This window comes from Helianthus annuus, chromosome 12 (genome assembly GCF_002127325.2).
Source record: "Helianthus annuus cultivar XRQ/B chromosome 12, HanXRQr2.0-SUNRISE, whole genome shotgun sequence".
NCBI classification, from domain to species: Eukaryota; Viridiplantae; Streptophyta; class Magnoliopsida; order Asterales; family Asteraceae; genus Helianthus; species Helianthus annuus.
The window spans coordinates 58,898,917-58,917,060 of NC_035444.2; the positions used below are offsets into that span (position 1 = coordinate 58,898,917).

Below are 18,144 nucleotides of genomic sequence, written 5' to 3' on the forward strand. Positions count from 1 at the left end.
GGCTGAGCCAAAAAGTTGCTCAGTAACGGAGAAATCAACTGTAAAAGCAAGGCAGGCATACGGAAGCAAAACGAATCGGTACTGACATTAACAAATCCAAAAGATGGCACTAAAACAAATAGTTTTATAACTTGAATCCCAAAACTTATACTGAACAGATAACAGATACTGAACATAATCAGATGCATATAATCATATCAAACATATCATAACAGAGACAAGACATACGTGACAACATATAACAATAAAACAAGTCACGTAATATAGAAGCACCCACGAGCCTAAGCAGGGGCATACATGGCTATAGTCCATGATCCGAGATGGTGCGTATAGGCATACACACATTATTCCGTCTCAACAGGAGTCAGGAGTCAGGAGTCAGATCTAAGATCGATCTATTCGCCTCTAGGGGCCATGTGCTACACAAGCACAAACTAGAAATGCCGTTGTGACAACCCTCAAAATTCCATGTATTCCGTACAATTTATTTATGATAATTAAAGTGCTTAGTGACTGTGTTGAACTACTTAACTTTTTCCTGTTACTGTGTCATACTTACATGTGCGTGTTAACATACTAGTAGTATACAGAAAAGTTACTAAATAGTCCGGTATGTTTTCCTGAGTGTTAGGAATTAGTTGTGTTACAAAAATATATATATTAGACACCTTACAGAATAATTAAATGCTTTAACGGAATGATACGTAACCGAACAACCAGACATTACCCGGAACACCAAAATATTGTCAGGAATATTATTTTATCATTTTTAATTAGTTATGGTCACAAAAATCCCCATACACCATATAAACATGACATACACCCACTATACTTGAAAATACCCTTAACCTTCTAAATATATACCTACTAATTACCAATTTTTACAATTTACCCCCCCCCCTAACCGATTTCCAGCCATGGGGACCCACCCTAATCATCTTCATCATGCCTCCTTGTTCTATTGGCTGAAAAAAATTAGAGTGTTGCTTGTGGGACTTGCCAAATCATGTAAGAAATCTTACAAGTTCCAAGGCCTCTCATCATTTCTTCTAAAACCACACTCCAACCCTCACCCCTCCCTCCCTATTTCGGCTCCCCCAAACCGAAACCACCTCCATCACTTGCACACTCTCCATCTTCTTCAATACAAGTCCTCATTTCAAGCTTTGAAGTTCCTCCATAGAAGTGCAAGTTGAAGAGCTCTCAAGAAAGCCTTGTTCAAGTCTTTATCACCATCTTTCCTCTTCATCTTTATTTTAGATTTCTACCCTAGCCTTGTGCTAGTAGTAAGTCCCTTCACACCATTGTTTCATCTTGTTCTTTGTTAGCATATTTAGTAGAATGATGATAATCAAGTAACACCAGAAAATGAACCCTAAAAAGATGAACATGAAATTCTGCATAAAACCCCTATATAAAAAGTTTGTATGAAGATGAAATCTGGTTGGTTTAGGGTTGGTTAAAGCATGATTGAGGTTTGAACATCAAATCATCGATAAACCATGGTTAGGGTCTTTGTTGATGCGTTTTTAGTAACTTCTACAATGAAAACAGCTTGCTGAGCTGTATTTCCAGCAGACTTCAACAAGCTGTAACTGGACTGTTTTAAATCGAAAAACTGATTTTCTGAAGCCTAAAATGTGCATTTTGGAATAACCAAATAAATGGCACTGGAATCGTAATTTTTCAAGGTCGTTTACTATTTTTAAAAGACTGTTTTTGGACAGCAGCTTAAGCTGCATTTTTACTGCAGAAAAAGTGTGTTGTTTTCGGAGTCATAACTTGAAACCTGAGTAGAATCAACTCATGGAATTTTTACAGGAGATGGTGACCGTTGTCAGGATGATCCTCCAACTGGAATTTCGTCAATCGGACTTACGGTTAATTTTTAGTGAATTATTCCATAAACTGCAATCAGAAAGTAACAAATCTGATTGCAGTCGAGTAAATAAATTTTTATAAAATATTGGTAATGAATTGGATCCCGAGATTTTTACACAATAATATTTGGGTCGTTTAGCATTTTCTGTAAAAAGTTGGGAATTTTTGAAATAAGATAACTATTTTATTAAAATCCCCGAAAACAGCCCAGTTCTGAGTATAAAAGCTGAAACGACATAAGTAGTGATTTGCGTGTCTAAATGTCGGGTAGGTTATCCGAGAGTAATATAACATGTTATATGTCTATAAAAGTGTTATGTGCAATGTCGTATGTTTGTTTATGAGTGGGGAATAGATGGGAAGTTTATATGGGCATAAACCGTTGAAGTGATGCATGTTATGTGTTAGATGCGTATAGGGATTTTGTGCTTATTTGAAGTCACTAATAAATTAAGTGGTAATCATACTAGGACGTGATTGACCGACCTTGACTGTTAGCTATCTTTGAGAATCTAACCGAGCAAACCGAGGTGAGTTCACACACTTTCTAAGGCATGGGATTCCCGGTGGTTTGGGATTGGGTTAAAGAATTTAAAACTGAATCTACATATCCTCCTTGGGTAGGATATGTACGGCCATCCTCCTTGGGTAGGATGCCAATATTACTCCTGCGTATTCTCCTTGGGTAGAACTGCGTACGTTCGTCCTCCTTGGGTAGGACAACAACCTTAAAACTTACTAGACAAAACTCTATCATAAGTCCCTCATTTTTATATCGACTTAATCGTCGAGGCCAATGGCGAGCCGGTCATTAGTTAATAGCGCTATTAGGTTTAACAAACCTCACACCGTGCCAGTCGGACGGGCGTGTACTAATGGACTATGGCAAACCGTCAGTGATGATAGACACTGATGTAGGGCACAACTTATTTGCGTTAGTGGTCGATATGGTACAGTCTAGTGGTTCACATGGGGAAGCCCCCACTAATCATGAACATGGTTTGGGTAATAAGGAATGAATGGGTTAAACATACTTTCAACTACGGGGTAACCCCCACGGCAATTACGCCAACGAAAGACAAACCACGTTTTCGGAAACAACTTAAAACTAATCAACCAACCGTGAACTCACTCAACTTTGTTGTTGACTCGTTGTTACATGCCTTACAGGTCGCTAGATGCTTATGGAGCTTGCACGGGGAGGAGGTTGTTGTGGGATACGGATTGTCATGTTCCGTAATAAACACTTAATTCTTATGAACTTATTAAATCTACGTTTTGGATTTTAAACTTATGGACTATGAACTTTTATTTTGGTATCACGTGTTATGCTTCCGCTGTTTATTTTGAACTTGGTAAACTAGCTTTTAGTCACCAATTATATTGTAGTTGGTTTTGTTTACTCAATTAAGATGTTCAATATGATTGGTGGCTCGATCCTGGTCACGTCACGCCTCCAAGCGGTGGTACTCCGCTTAGTGGATTTTGGGGGTGTGACAGCTGTGAACTTTAGTTACGCACCGTCACGATGAGTGCCATGTCGTTGACGCCCCAACGACAAGTAACTTATAATTGCTCGGGTGACAGAGTACAAAGCGGTATAAAAATAAATGTATCTTGACATAAGTCGAAAAGGGAACATGCAATAATGAGCACAAAGTATAATGTCTATTGCATGCTACAATATATACTAATTACGAAACAGAAACAACTTGCGAAAACATCAGTACTACAAAGTAACGGACTTGAATAAAATACTATAATGAAAAGGTAACAGAATCCGTACTAACGAGTAACCAAAAATAAAAGTATACTACGATGAAAAGAAACAGAATCCGTACCTTATTAGCAAACAAAACAAAACCCAATTAATCAAGTCGACCTCGAAAATCAAAAACCTATAATCCCGTTACAACCAGAATCAGTTTCATGATAATTTTATTCAGTTTACTCAATTCATTTGCCAAGAGATTCCCAACAACCAAAACTAAATCATAAACCTCTGTTGCTAAATTTAATTGGCATATCTTGTTTTTAGTTTATTGATAAAAAATGTATGAGCATCTTTTTCCATTAATATAAAGTTTAACTTTACTTTTATAACTACTTTATTAATATTATTAACCTACTGATAATATAACATATGTTTGTAAATAAATTTGTTGTATACATAATACTAATATTATAATTGCTTCACAAAATTCAAGGCATTATTTGCCTACTTGACAAAAGAAACCGATGCAAGTATCAAAATATGAAGTTTGACTTTAGAAACTTGTATCACCACGATATTTTAAAATAATGAACCAAGATATACATAATATTTTACACGAGACCTCCACTAAATATTTTAAAAAATGGGAGCAAGAACTTGGAAACGGCCATAACCATGCCAAACCATCCGGTGGCCAGCATTGAATAAAAAAAAACAAATTGGTGATTGAATATTGTCGACTACGCATGACTTATAAAGATGAGTGTTAAATCTCGGTTGGTTTACCGGAACAAGATTACAAACACTAAAATAAAATGGCACTGAAACCGAATTGAAAAGAAAGACGCAATCGTAAACGGTACCTGAATCGTTAGTCAAAGGGCGGCGGTCGTCACAGCAGAGTGCGACAGCGAGCTTCCGGCGGTTGTATAGCTGATTGAAGTTCGAACCAGCGGCAACTTTCGATGGCGTGCGGCACGACGGAACGGAACGGAGTGTTACGGTGGTGCAGCGGCGGAGTTATGAACGGTATGAAGATCGAATTTTGAAGTGATTACGAAAGGGTTTAACAAAGACTATATCACATCTCAAATCCCTCGCAGATTAGTTTAAGATCTAACATCTATATATATTAATAAATGAGATGATGTGGGCTATATGTCTTTGAATGGTGAAGCCATTTTGATGATGTGGCAACCATTGGTTGAGTAGAGAGTGATTTTGGGAGGGAATTCTCTATAAATAAACCAAATTCACAAAACACAAACCAAAACTTACTTCCACGCGGGATCCGAATTGTTTGGGTCGGTTTATTCCAGTTTTCTAAAAAACCCATTTTGAATATGGATCCTATTTGTTATTTTGACTCAATTATTCTTCATAAACATCTTCTTACAAACAAGTTCTTTCTCTCTGTTCTCTCTCTTCTACCTACCTTCTCCTATCATAAACTTAAAGCAAGAATCCTTCACAAATCAAAGGTAAACTACATGATCGCAGCGAAATACTCTTTATTTTTGTTCTTCGATCGATAAGTAGGTTGTTTTTGGTCAAAACCCATTCGGAAAATGCTAATGATTATTGTTGTTCTTTTTTTTTGTAGATCATTCCACTTATTCTGCAGGTATGTAAATTATATTAGATTGTTATGTATTGTAAATGCTTAATCGCACTTTTTTTATCATTTTTCTGTATTTTTGTGTTGTTGATGATGATTTTAATTCTCCTATTCTAATCTTACGAATGGATCTATTCTTGATGTCTTCAAAGAGTGATGTTGTTAGTTATTTTTTTATTTTGGTTTTTCATGAGAAACCCGAAATTTTATGCAACTGCCGGACTCTAAATCTTCGTCGAACAGAAGAGATAAGTTTAATTTTATGGTTGTTTTGGTGTTTTTTGATCCGATAATTGTTATAGGTTAAATCGTTTATGCTAATCTGTATAATTTTTTAGTTATTTTTATTATTTTTTATTTTTGAAAATCTAACTATGATATTTTTTAAAATTTGAATATCTTTGTTTTCTTAGTAATAAATTTTGTATTGTATTAATTATCAATCCATTAAAGATTTTGTTATTTCCTTTATTTTTAGTATGATAATTTTCCGGAATTAAGGTTTCTATTTCTATAAATAAATGGTGATTTATTTTTAGTATGATAATTTTTAGTATGATAATTTACGGAATTGGTTGTTAGTGATTTAATTTTTAGAATTCAAATTTTAAATTTTAAATTTTAAATTTTAAATTTTGAGGTTTCTATTTTAAATTTAAAATTTTGAGCAATTTTAAATTTCGTTAGTGATTTATTTTTAGTATGATAATTTTCCGGAATTAAGGTTTCTATTTATATAAATAAATTGTGTTACGTTTTTTGAAACCTCAAATTTAAAATTTTAAGGTTTCTATTTCTATTTCCGAAATTTAAATTTTAAATTTTGAGCAATTTTAAATTTCGTTAGTGATTTACTTTTAGTATGATAATTTTTCGGAATTAAGGTTTCTATTTCTATTTCCGTGATTCAAATTTTAAATTTAGAATTTTGAGCAATTTAAATTTCGTTAGTGATTTTTTTTTGAAACCTCAAATTTAAATTTTAGTGATTTATTTTTAGTATGATAATTTTCCGGAATTAAGGTTTCTATTTCTATAAATAAATGGTGCTTTATTTTTAGTATTATAATTTTTAGTATGATAATTTATGGGATTGGATGTTAGTGATTTAATTTTTAGAATTCAAATTTTAAATTTTAAATTTTGAGGTTTCTAGTTTAAATTTAAAATTTTGAGCAATTTTAAACTTCGTTAGTGATTTATTTTTAGTAAGATAATTTTCCGGAATTAAGGTTTCTATTTCTATAAATAAATGGTGTTACGTTTTTTGAAACCTCAAATTTAAAATTTTAAGGTTTCTATTTCTATTTCCGGAATTCAAATTTTAAATTTTAAATTTTGAGCAATTTTAAATTTCGTTAGTGATTTATTTTTGAAACCTCAAATTAAATTTTAGTGATTTATTTTTAGTATGATAATTTTCCGGAATTAAAGTTTCTATTTCTATAAATAAATGGTGATTTATTTTTAGTATGATAATTTTTAGTATGATAATTTACGGGATTGGATGTTAGTGATTTAATTTTCAGAATTCAAATTTTAAATTTTAAATTTTGAGGTTTCTATTTTAAATTTTAAATTTTGAGCAATTTTAAATTTCGTTAGTGATTTATTTTTAGTATGATAACTTTCCGGAATTAAGGTTTCTATTTCTGTAAATAAATGGTGTTACGTTTTTTGAAACCACACATATAAAATTTTAAGGTTTCTATTTCTATTTCCGGAATTCAAATTTTAAATTTAAAATTTTGAGCAATTTTAAATTTCGTTAGTGATTTATTTTTAGTATGATAATTTTCCGGAATTAAGGTTTCTATTTCCGGAATTCAAATTTTAAATTTAAAATTTTGAGTAATTTTAAATTTCGTTAGTGATTTATTTTTGAAACCTCAAATTTAAATTTTAGTGATTTATTTTTAGTATGATAATTTTCCGGAATTAAGGTTTTTATTTCTATAAATAAATGGTGATTTATTTTTAGTATGATAATTTTTAGTATGATAATCTACGGGATTGGATGTTAGTGATTTAATTTTCAGAATTCAAATTATAAATTTTAAATTCTGAGGTTTCTATTTTAAATTTTAAATTTTGTGCAATTTTAAATTTCTTTAGTGATTTATTTTTAGTATGATAATTTTCCGGAATTAAGGTTTCTATTTCTATAAATAAATGGTGTTACGTTTTTTGAAACCTCAAATTTAAAATTTTAAGGTTCCTATTTCTATTTCCGGAATTCAAATTTTAAATTTAAAATTTTTAGCAATTTCAAATTTTGTTAGTGGTTTATTTTTAGTATGATAATTTTCCGGAATTAAGGTTTCTATTTCTATTTTCGGAATTCAAATTTTAAATTTAAAATTTTGTGCAATTTTAAATTTCGTTAGTGATTTATTTTTGATTTGAGTAACAACAGTCCTTCATTCTTAAAGCTGATTGAGGACGATGATCCTATTTTTTTGGTATGTTTATTGGTTTTATGATTACTAAACATATTGTATTTAGACTTATGTATTTAATTTTTTATTTTTTTTTTGTTTTCACTGATAGGAAATACCTAATGAATTTGCTTTATTAATGTGGGGAGAACAACCACCTTACAAGGAATCTAACTATGATTCATTGTTTACAAGGAATTTGCTTTATTTAATTATTTATTTATTTTTTTGGTATAATTTTAGGTTTCATTGTTTATGCTGATGTGTATAATTTCGTAAAATATATATATATATATATATATATATATATATATATATATATATATATATATATATATATATATATTGCAAATCTAACTATGATATTTTTTAAAATTTGGATATTTGGGTTGTTTCTAATAAATTTTGTACTGTTTTAATATGTATTAATTACAGTCCATCAAAGATTTCGTTATTTCCTTAAATTTTAGTATTATATGGTTTTCCTAAATTAAGGTATCTTTTTCTATAAATAAATGGTGGAGCAATTTTGTTTGGCAAGGTTAGTGCGGTTTTGTGATAGGATTACAACTTGCCCCTTTCATTAATCTTAGTGTTAGTGTATAAGTAAATGATTCCAAACTTCTTGAAATTTCCACAGGTCCCAAATTGTCACTCATAAGAAAATTATTCATATAAATAGCTTTTGCCCTCGACATAAATTGTTTTGTGTTTTCTATCTTAATTTGTGTTTCTATTGTAGTATACGACGCCGTTGACATTTTCGGGATCGTACAAGGACCGAGGAAGTGGAGGAGGTAGGGGTTCGGGTACTACAAGTTGTAGGGGGTCTACAGTGAGGCCAAGTTTAGAAACGAACAATCTTATAAAGTTGTTCCACAGTTTGGATTCATTGAAACTCAAGCTTAATCGATTGGAAATTGAAGTCACAGGTGATTAATGCAAAATGATTTGTTGGATTAATTGAATCTTTTTTGTATTTGAATGTTGATATTTTTTGTTCTTCTGCAGATTATGATCGAGAACCGAGCGAATCACAATCTTAGATAGATCTTAAATTAAATGTCTACATAAGAAAAAAATGATTGAAAACTATAACTTTAATGTCATTGTGGGTTAACTGCTCATTTAATTAGTTGATGGTTGCATAGGTGTTCACGTGTTGAATACATTATTTGATTTATATACTTCATATTATAGACGAAATGGATTATATAGAATTTAGATTGTTAATTTATATAGCCACCAACTATCTTACCTCCACCAACAAATTCTCATGTATTTTCCATTGAGTAATTTATATTAATGTTTCACCGATTTTTTTTAACGAACTGAGCCATCTGGGTTGGATTTATAGTTTACATTTTTCCATGTTAATATATTAGTGTTAGTTGGTTTTCTTTTTTGTTGTAGCTGATGTAGGTGTCATTGTATCATAATATAAGAATCCAAACATGTATTTTTTTGTTGATTTTTTTTGTTGTAGCTGATGTGAGTGGGGCAAGGTTGGGAATAGGTATGAGTCGGGTCAAAATAGTTTGATTTAGAGTGTAGAGTGACAGTGAGGTATTGTCTATACGTGTATATAAATTTTTAAAAAATAATCCATTATACTAAAAAACTATACATGATTAATATACATTCTTGCTTTTGTATGTTTTTATGGCTCTTTACAACAAGAAAAAGTTTAAGAAACCGAATTAAAAATTTATGGTGGAGAAAATGGAAAGATGATACTTTAGATGTTAAAAGTATTATTTTTATACTTTTATTTGTTGTAAATTAAATTTTTCTACCCGAAAAATTTCCGGGCTATAACCTAGTTTAAAGTTATAAAGAAAATATGGCCAAAGACATAGTAAACAGTTTGCGGCAATAAATGAATTTGAAATATGCTTGAACTATCCTTTTATTATTATTATTATATCTATAACATATTTTACTTTTCTTTCTTTACGTAAAACCAAAAGAAAAGGCATGCATATATGTTAACATATTTAATTAACACAAAAAAAAGATTTTTATCTATTTTTTTATTACCACTATTATTAATTAATATATATATATATATATATATATAGAGGCCGGTTAACATACAAATACACTAATCGTACATTATGTACGCTACAACAACAACCGTCCGATCATCTCATTAAAAGCGCGTGTTTAACAATTAAATTAATCAAATTAAAATTAATAAAAGAAACCGCCAAGGTTAAAATCGTCCATAGCGAGAACAAAACCCCTGATAATCAGCACACAATAACTCAAAATCATACCGTAAACCCAAAATCAAAACATTGCATTCTCCTTCTCCAAAACGTTCCCTGCTACTCTCCATTGCGATTTCAACTAAGATTCCATGAATATTGAGAAAAGAAGCAAAGCAAACAACGACAGACCACAAGCGAAGAAGATGAATCCAGGTATCTATTTACATTTGCGATTTAATAGTGGAATATACAGGAGCTTTAAAATCAAATGCTATTTTGTTTGTTTATTAACGTTTTAACTGAAACATATAGTTTTATAACATTACATATTGATAACAACTTCAATTTTGCTAGGGTTTATTACTGGTATGTTTATTTATTAGGTTTTGCATTTTTTATGCAGTTTTCTTAATGATACTGATAGATGTGCGATATCATATAGGGTTTTGTGGTGGTTTTTATGACATTTGCGATTTCATATGATAAAAAAATAGTATGTCGAAGGTTTTTTGTTTTAGGTTAGATTAAACTTGCGAATTGATATAAATGCACATGCGATTTTATATCATAACTTAGTTGTATTGTTTATGATTTATAATGATTGATAGTTTTGGTAATGCTTATGTAACAAATGCAAAATCATAACTCATATATGCGAATTGTTAAATAACACATGTGAATTGATACCTAACACATGCGAATTGATGACTTGTTGTACATGATTAACTGATAAATGCGATTTTGTAAGTGTTTTTAACTATAGCATGCGATTTTGTAGAAATAGAATCTGATGATGACTTTGAAGGACCAATATCAACTCTGATAAAAATTAACAAGAATAGAAAGAGATTGGTGATTGAAGAAAGTTCAGAAGATGATGACTTTGTTAAGCCACCCCAAAAAAAGAAAAAACATGAGAAGAAAGAAGATAAGAGGAAATCAAAGATACACACAAAAAAAACATTCAAAAAAAGGTGCAACAACCTAAAACAGAACATAGAGAGTTCTTCAAATACAGCAATGAAGCAATACTGCTGAGATGCCAACCTAACTCATATATGGATACTGTTAGAAGATTTTCAAAAAAACAGATTGATGATGTGAGGGATATGGGGTTTGGAGCTATTCTGGATATCAACATCAACCATATTTCGACAAGATTGGCATATTGGCTAGCGAGAAACTTTGATGAGAAGTTCGATAAGCTAAACGTAGGAAAACACCAAATAAAAATAACATCGGACACAGTTTACGAGGTATTTGGAACACCAAAAGGTCCAAAGAAGGTTGAAATAATAGCCGATAAGAGAAAAGTCAAAAAGCAAGAGAAAATTGAAAAAAGTCAAGAACCGGGAAATGCTGTCCGGGATAGATTCATCCGCCAGTGGGGGCAAAACGCGAGAATTACCCATGGCTTAATTGCAAATACAATGGAAAATCAAAGAGACGGAGGGAGTTTGTTTAAATTAAATTTCCTTGTATACTGGATGACCTTCTTTGCAGAAATTACAAAGGCAACACTTGCAAATGATAGACGTTTGCTCGGTGTAGAAGATGTTGAGGAAATAAAAAATCTAGATTGGTGCTCATATCTACTTGAAACCTTGCGCCGGACACGAGCGGGCTGGAAGAACTATAAGATACAGTTCGTGGGACCTGTTGCCTTTCTTACGATATACATAACTACATTTAATAACATCTTTAAAATACTAGTTTGTTCTTTTATATAACTAAATGATCTTGCGATTTATACAGCTTCTATACACGCATGAGTACAACAAAAAGCTTAACCTGTTTGAGAAAGCCGTGGAGATACCGGTTATTCGTTATATAACATCTTCAGAGATTGATAAAGTCGAAGATCATATTTCGGATAACGGACCTCTATGGATATCAAGTGAGAGTGAAGAAGAAGAAGAAAATGAAGAAGAAAATGAAGAAGAAAATGAAGAAAAAAATGAAGAAGAAGAGGGTCCTCCGGAGGATGATTATACACTACGACCACCGGTTGACACAACGATAAGCTACAAAAGAAGGACTGCGCGCAGTACAAAACGAAGAAACCGGGGCAGAGCCAAAAGATGACGAGATCATTGATGATTTCATGGATTTCAGTTTTGAAATTCATGAAATGTCTCAGATGAACATTGACTTTGAAGTTGGAACGCAGACACAGAAAATGATGGATTATTGCAACACTCCTGCTCAACTTTCACCATCGGTATTCTACGACACAGCCCACGAACAACAACTAGAGGCTTCGAGAGCAAACAAAAAGGTAAGCGTAAAAAATATTAATTTAACTTATTTAACTTAATCAATTATATTTAACTTCTAGATTGATAGTATCTTAACTTGAAAAATATTACAGAATCTGTTGAAAAAGATGAAAGCAAATGTCAAAAAATACCTTAAAATGGTTAAAGATGTTCAAGAGATGAACAACTTAGTGTCAGAAGCAAAAACTAAGTGTTTTTGGGAACCAGAGGTTATGAAGGCTTGTAAGGAGTGGGATCAGACGCTTCAGAATAATCCCATTTGTGTGCCACCTGATCCGGTTCAAGAGCATGAAACTGCAGCCTCTCCTGTTCATCAAGAACCTGAAACCCCAGCTTGTGAAGTTCATCATGAAGTTACTACAAACGAAGAAGGTAGAGAGGATGAAGAAGCTCAAAAAGTAATATCAACAGTTTTGGTACAAATGGCATCAGAAGGTAAAACATGCAAACTCAATATTAACACATGCGATATCATGTAAAAATTCACTACATTTATGCACATGCGAAACCCTACAAAAACACATGCGATTTGTTAAAAAACTTCAAAGTTTGATTTCGCACAAATATGTCATGTATAACCCTGCGATTTTGATTCTACTGTATTAAGTTAAATATTTTGTATCTATAGGTATACTGCAACCAGATGATGGAGGAGTCACAGACACCCTTATTGCAAACATTCAAACTGTGAAACCGGGTGTATATGCTTACCAAACAACTGCCAAGGGTAATAAAACCCTTTACTTTAGGAGAAAAATTAAACATCATAAATTATTGTATATCTTAAATTACTCAGGCATGCAGAAACTGGTGAAAACGAAACTGTTGTCGAAGAGACAGTGAACTTGGCAGAATCTACACAAAAAGTCCAGGAAGAAGTGCCAGAAAAAGACCCTCAACAACTCGATACGGACGTTGAAGTTGAAAAGGAAAAGGAACCTGAATGCCCTCAGGTAACTGCTGAAGAATTGCATTCAGTTGAGTTGGTTTTGAGCATAGGACCAACATTGGAAGAAGATAAAGGAAAAAAACAAACTAAGGGGAGAAAAACCACAAAGCCAAAGCAAGTTCCAAAACAAGTTATCCCAAAAGGGTTAAATGAACTGCTTTACAAGACAATAGAACAAGCAAAAACAAGAGATGAGAAAAGATGTGCAGATCTTGGAGACAAATATTGTTCCCCTTACTGCAATAGAGTGGTAAACATGCATGAAGCACTCTTGAACCAAGAATTGAGTGTGATCCGCTTCACATTTGCGACATTTGCAGACTTGCAGTAAGTAAAAAAACATATATCAACAAACAAACATCTAAAAAAAATATACACAAAACAAAAACTAATTATTTATTTTATGACTTGCAGAGAAGAATTTTACCGATCAAAAACTGAGGTTGCAACATTCAAAGCTGTGTTTGAAAGCTTCTACAGGGAACAATACGTAGCATCGAACGGAATATATGCATTTGTAGATATTCTAAACCTTGAAGAGAAGAAAAGGGATAGAAAATCATCACCACACAGATTCTTCTTGTATTCCACAATGATGGTATGTTTTCATATAAATTTTTGTCATTCGGATTTCTAAAAGTAAATGCATATTAAATGATTTCGCACACTAGTTATATCTAAAAATCGCATGTATTATGGCAGAATTTTTCCTTTTGAAACATTCTCATACTGTTCAAAATTTCGCATGTGTCATATATACTATTCACATGTGAAAAAAATCCACTGTTTGCATTTCTCATCCTGTTTTAATTTCGCATTTGTTATATACACTCTTCGCATGTGGAAAAAAAAAACCATTGTTTGCATGGCTTTGACTCTGGTTACATAAACATACAGCCGGATATCTTTTACGACGAGGAGAAATACACAGACAACCAACGACTAAAAATATTTGCCTCAAATTTTAAAGACATGTTACTGAGATATGAGGTAAAAAAACTTGATTCGGTTGACCTGGTGTTTATTCCGGTACTTCAAGGTGACCACTTCTATGTCTTGTGCTTCAACTTGAAATCCGACAAAATTGAGCTGATTGACAATTCAGCAGCTGAACAAAACTTCAAGGATAGATACAAAGGGCTTCCAGACACACTGTAATAGAAAAAAATATTCATAAACATGTTATGTTTTATGTAAAAAAGCTACTAACACAATGTTGCTATGTTACAGAGAAGGGTATTGGTTTTATACCTAGAAAAGGCTTTAAAACTAACACCGGCTATACAAGAACTTGGAAGCTCAGTAATAGAAAGAAAAAAAAATGGATTGGAGGACGAAGAATAACGGCGTAGACTGTGGAGTGTTTACGATGCGTCACATGGAAACGTACAAAGGAGACCAAAACCATGGGTGACAGGATTTGTGAATGAAAATGAAGTAAACAACAGACAGAAAGCACAACTTCATCTCCTAAGGACAAGATATCTCAGCAAAATCGTTCTATTAGAACACAACATGCATCGTCAAAAAATAATTAAAATGGCCAATGCTTTCGACAAAAGGCCAGACAAAGAGAGGTATATGAAAGATCTGGATAAGATAATCCCAGAAAGGATGAGTACATATTTTGGGAAGGGAAAGTAAACTTCATTTGATGATGTATTTATGTTACATGTTTAAACTTGTTAGTGTTGTTAATTTCGCATATATTGGTGTTTCTAAATTGGCATTTGTGTTTATATTTCGCATGTGTTATGTTTGAAATCGCATGTTTCACATTGAATTATTAAATTTGCGAAATACAAGTCCATTACATAACAAAACATGCACCACAAAATAAACAAAGGTTCATTCAAAAGATGAAAGAAACTCCATTTTCATCTTCATCGAGCATCTTAAAACAGTTATTGCACCAGCCAACTCTTTCAACTGTTTCTCATCCCTCTCACCCAAATCCACCATAAACATAACAGCAATTTCTTTAAGACTACTCACTTGCATCTGCGATAGCAAGTTAAGAATTTCTTGTCTTCTCTTCATGTTTTCTGTTACACGAGAAATGTTGGCCTCCAACATCTCTTGACATGATTGATCCTCTTGAATTTGTTGCTGAATCCTTTTCCTCAAAACCTGCTTGATACTTGGTTCAGAAGAAGAGGATGTTGGTAGATCTGCCATTTTTTACATGGATGTTTGCAATAGTGATGAAACATAAATTATATAATAAAAATAAAAATTATTGATATGAATTATTGAAATCAATTATTGAACTGAATTATTTGATTTCAATAATTGAAACACATTGTGCGAAAATAAAAATAATTACTAATAAAGATTGCGAAATAAATAGCTACAACTGATAAATACTTTATGGTTTGCGAAGTCCAGAATTAAACATGCGAAATTATATATTAAACTTTATTGTGTGCGAAATGAATATTTCTAATATGCGAAATTATACAACAGAACCATTCTTAACTAGTTGCATTATGTTAAAACATCATATGCGATATATCAAAATAACACATGCGATATAGGAACACAACAAGTAACCCCCAGAAACACTTATCTTCAACCCCTGATTACAAAATCTAAAAAAAATAAAAAAACAAACACAGAACTCAAAACTAATATACCTATTGAAGAATCCTAAATGACGAATCAAGCATTTTCGGAAATGCCTGTTCTGTGTGGAATCAATAAAAAACCCTACAATCGAATTAAAGCGAAGAATAATTAAATGGGACAGTTACGAAACAAACTCCGTATCTGCATATAATTGACGGGATTCCATGGAATAGAATGTCTGATATACCCTTATTTAATTAAATTGAATCAGGACACGTGTATGGCTGTGGATAGCGCGTACATAACGTACGATAAGGAGATTTGTACCATACTCTTTACCTATATATATGTGTGTGTGTGTATATATATATATATATATATCTTTTTAAAATACTTAATTTTTTTTCGTATATTACAACGCCCCTCTTGGCGTCGTCGATGCCCCCTCTGTCCCTCGTTTTTCTGCTATTTTGTTTCGTCGTCCATTAACGCTAAAACTTGCGTAACTTTTAAACCGTTTACCCGTTTAACCTCCCGTTTCTTCCCACATGTTCATAATTCGATTTTCTATCATGTGAAATTGAAATCAAACATCCGGATTAAGGAAATTCTTAACTTATGAGTTTCCAGCTTAATATTCTTTTACGGATTATTCGACCCGTTCATATTTTCATCAAATAACACATTTGTTTTAACCCAAGCCTTACATGAGCATTATAACTATAAAAGCTTTACATTATCCGGAGTTTCGTACTTGGGGTTTATGCACCCGATACCCGGTATACGTTCAACTCATTCATCCCATTCAATTATACGTGATTGAACTTTGTAGTACAATTTCCATACGTGGAATTGTTTATCCATTTAATCATAACTCACAACCGAGTCCTTTGACTATTAACCCGCGTCTTCGTTTCTTGGTTAGCGTGCTTATACGCAATTCTACCAATTACCCGATTATAATACCGTAATCATTACTTATGCAACCATTCCGGTATAGCAATAAGACCTCATTTTGACCCGTTCGGTCTACTAGCGAAAATCATCGATTTTGTACAACCAAACCTTATTTGACTTCGATTATCATGCTTAAATTAAATAGCTGGTACATAACTTTACTTAAACAAATTAAGAAGTGATTCCGGAAATCACTTACGTTATGCATCCGTGTTTGTATCCGCTTCATTGCCTCCCCTTGACCCGTTAGCCTTTCGTGCTTGAGTCCATCTTCACATGATCCCAATACTTTCATGCCATCAAAATCACATTCTTGTTAGCATACACAATTGTGCATGTTAACGATCATATCAAATTCGAATTCCACATCTGACTTTCATTAGTCAATTCATTCACTAACATGCATAGCTCAATTCACTGAAAATAGGCTGTTTTGGGACATCCGTTTACTGTACTTACGAGCTTGCAAAAATTACGATCTTTTTATGGGATGTGCCCCGCAGAGGGTTTATCCTTGTGTTAAATTTTTAGAGTCTAACTCTCTACCAAAAATTTATAAAAAATCATTTACTAAGCAGCAATCAGATTCATCACTTTGTGACTGCAGTCCACAGAAAAATTCATTTAAAAATCCTCGATTATCCGATTGACATAATTCCAGTTGGAGATTTTCTTAACCTCCTGAAGCTATCTACAGTAAAAATTTGAGATCATAACTCAATTCATAAATTGAGTTATGACATTTGTAATGGGATGCAAATTATGCCAGAAAACGCAGCCTAAACCTTCGATACGGAAAAATTCATAAAACGTTCATTTTTCGTCGAAAAAATGCAATTCCAGTTGGGTTTGAAAGGTTTTTCCTGGAAGTTCACCACACACTCAATAATAAATTGTAAATTAAAAAAATAATAATAATAACAACAAATAAAAAATACCTTCACAGAAATTTTCAAGAGAATCACGACACATTCTGGATGACATTCTTAAATATTTATCCCACTCATCACTCGCTGTGCCATACACTAGTTGCCTAATTGCCGCAATACACTTTTGTATTCCAGAGAAATCAACTTTGTAACTATCACTTTCTCTTCGTGTGAAAAGAGGGAATTCGCCCACAACATCATTAGAAATTTTTAGGAAAAGACGACGACTCATACGAAACCTACGCCTAAGCTGGACATCATTGTACAATGGATTTTCACAAAAATAATCTTGCATTAAACGTTCATGAGCACCTAACCGATCTCGTTCAAGAGTCGGTTGTCTGGTACGCGATGTAGAGGATTGGGCTTCTTCTCACAAATAATTAATCGTCTCCTGCGTAATTGTGATAATCATATCGTCAAGAACACCGTCGGATGAAGAGCTCGACGAATCGGATGACATTCTTAAAAATGATTGGGTAGAATTTTTGTGTTTTTTTTTGTGACCGATGTGTGTTTTAGTTTGTGATTGATATATGTTTTAGTTTAGGATAGGTTTGTATATATATCTGAATAAAAATAAACTTTTTTTTAATTC

At 32.4% G+C, this 18,144-nt stretch overlaps 2 protein-coding genes across 2 annotated transcripts; both read left to right on the forward strand.

Annotated features, from left to right (window-relative positions):
• Positions 1-4,486: 4,486 nt before the first annotated feature.
• Positions 4,487-8,807, forward strand: LOC118484717 (microtubule-associated protein 70-3-like). Its single transcript, XM_035980583.1, has 4 exons — positions 4,487-5,076; positions 5,199-5,219; positions 8,394-8,583; positions 8,663-8,807. The coding sequence occupies exons 1-4, from the start codon at positions 4,939-4,941 to the stop codon at positions 8,695-8,697; spliced, it is 384 nt and encodes a 127-aa protein (XP_035836476.1). The 5' UTR covers positions 4,487-4,938; the 3' UTR covers positions 8,698-8,807.
• Positions 8,808-11,842: 3,035 nt separating this feature from the next.
• On the forward strand, positions 11,843-14,250 carry LOC118485048. Its single transcript, XM_035981274.1, has 6 exons — positions 11,843-12,142; positions 12,236-12,578; positions 12,772-12,870; positions 12,948-13,419; positions 13,507-13,690; positions 13,990-14,250. Exons 1-6 carry the CDS (start codon positions 11,969-11,971, stop codon positions 14,248-14,250), a joined length of 1,533 nt encoding a protein of 510 aa, XP_035837167.1. The 5' UTR covers positions 11,843-11,968.
• The last annotated feature ends 3,894 nt before the right edge of the window (positions 14,251-18,144 follow it).

What these genes read in the sequence shown, in the direction of transcription:
- LOC118484717 (XM_035980583.1), top strand. Translation starts at nt 4,939, where the DNA reads ATGGATCCTATTTGTTATTTTGACTCAATTATTCTTCATAAACATCTT. An exon ending in GAATCCTTCACAAATCAAAG is followed by an intron (nt 5,077 to 5,198) that starts GTAAACTACATG and finishes TTTTTTTTGTAG; the next exon opens with ATCATTCCACTTATTCTGCA. An exon ending in ATTGGAAATTGAAGTCACAG is followed by an intron (nt 8,584 to 8,662) that starts GTGATTAATGCA and finishes GTTCTTCTGCAG; the next exon opens with ATTATGATCGAGAACCGAGC.
- LOC118485048 (XM_035981274.1), top strand. Translation starts at nt 11,969, where the DNA reads ATGGATTTCAGTTTTGAAATTCATGAAATGTCTCAGATGAACATTGAC. An exon ending in GGTACAAATGGCATCAGAAG is followed by an intron (nt 12,579 to 12,771) that starts GTAAAACATGCA and finishes TTGTATCTATAG; the next exon opens with GTATACTGCAACCAGATGAT. An exon ending in TCTTGTATTCCACAATGATG is followed by an intron (nt 13,691 to 13,989) that starts GTATGTTTTCAT and finishes ATAAACATACAG; the next exon opens with CCGGATATCTTTTACGACGA.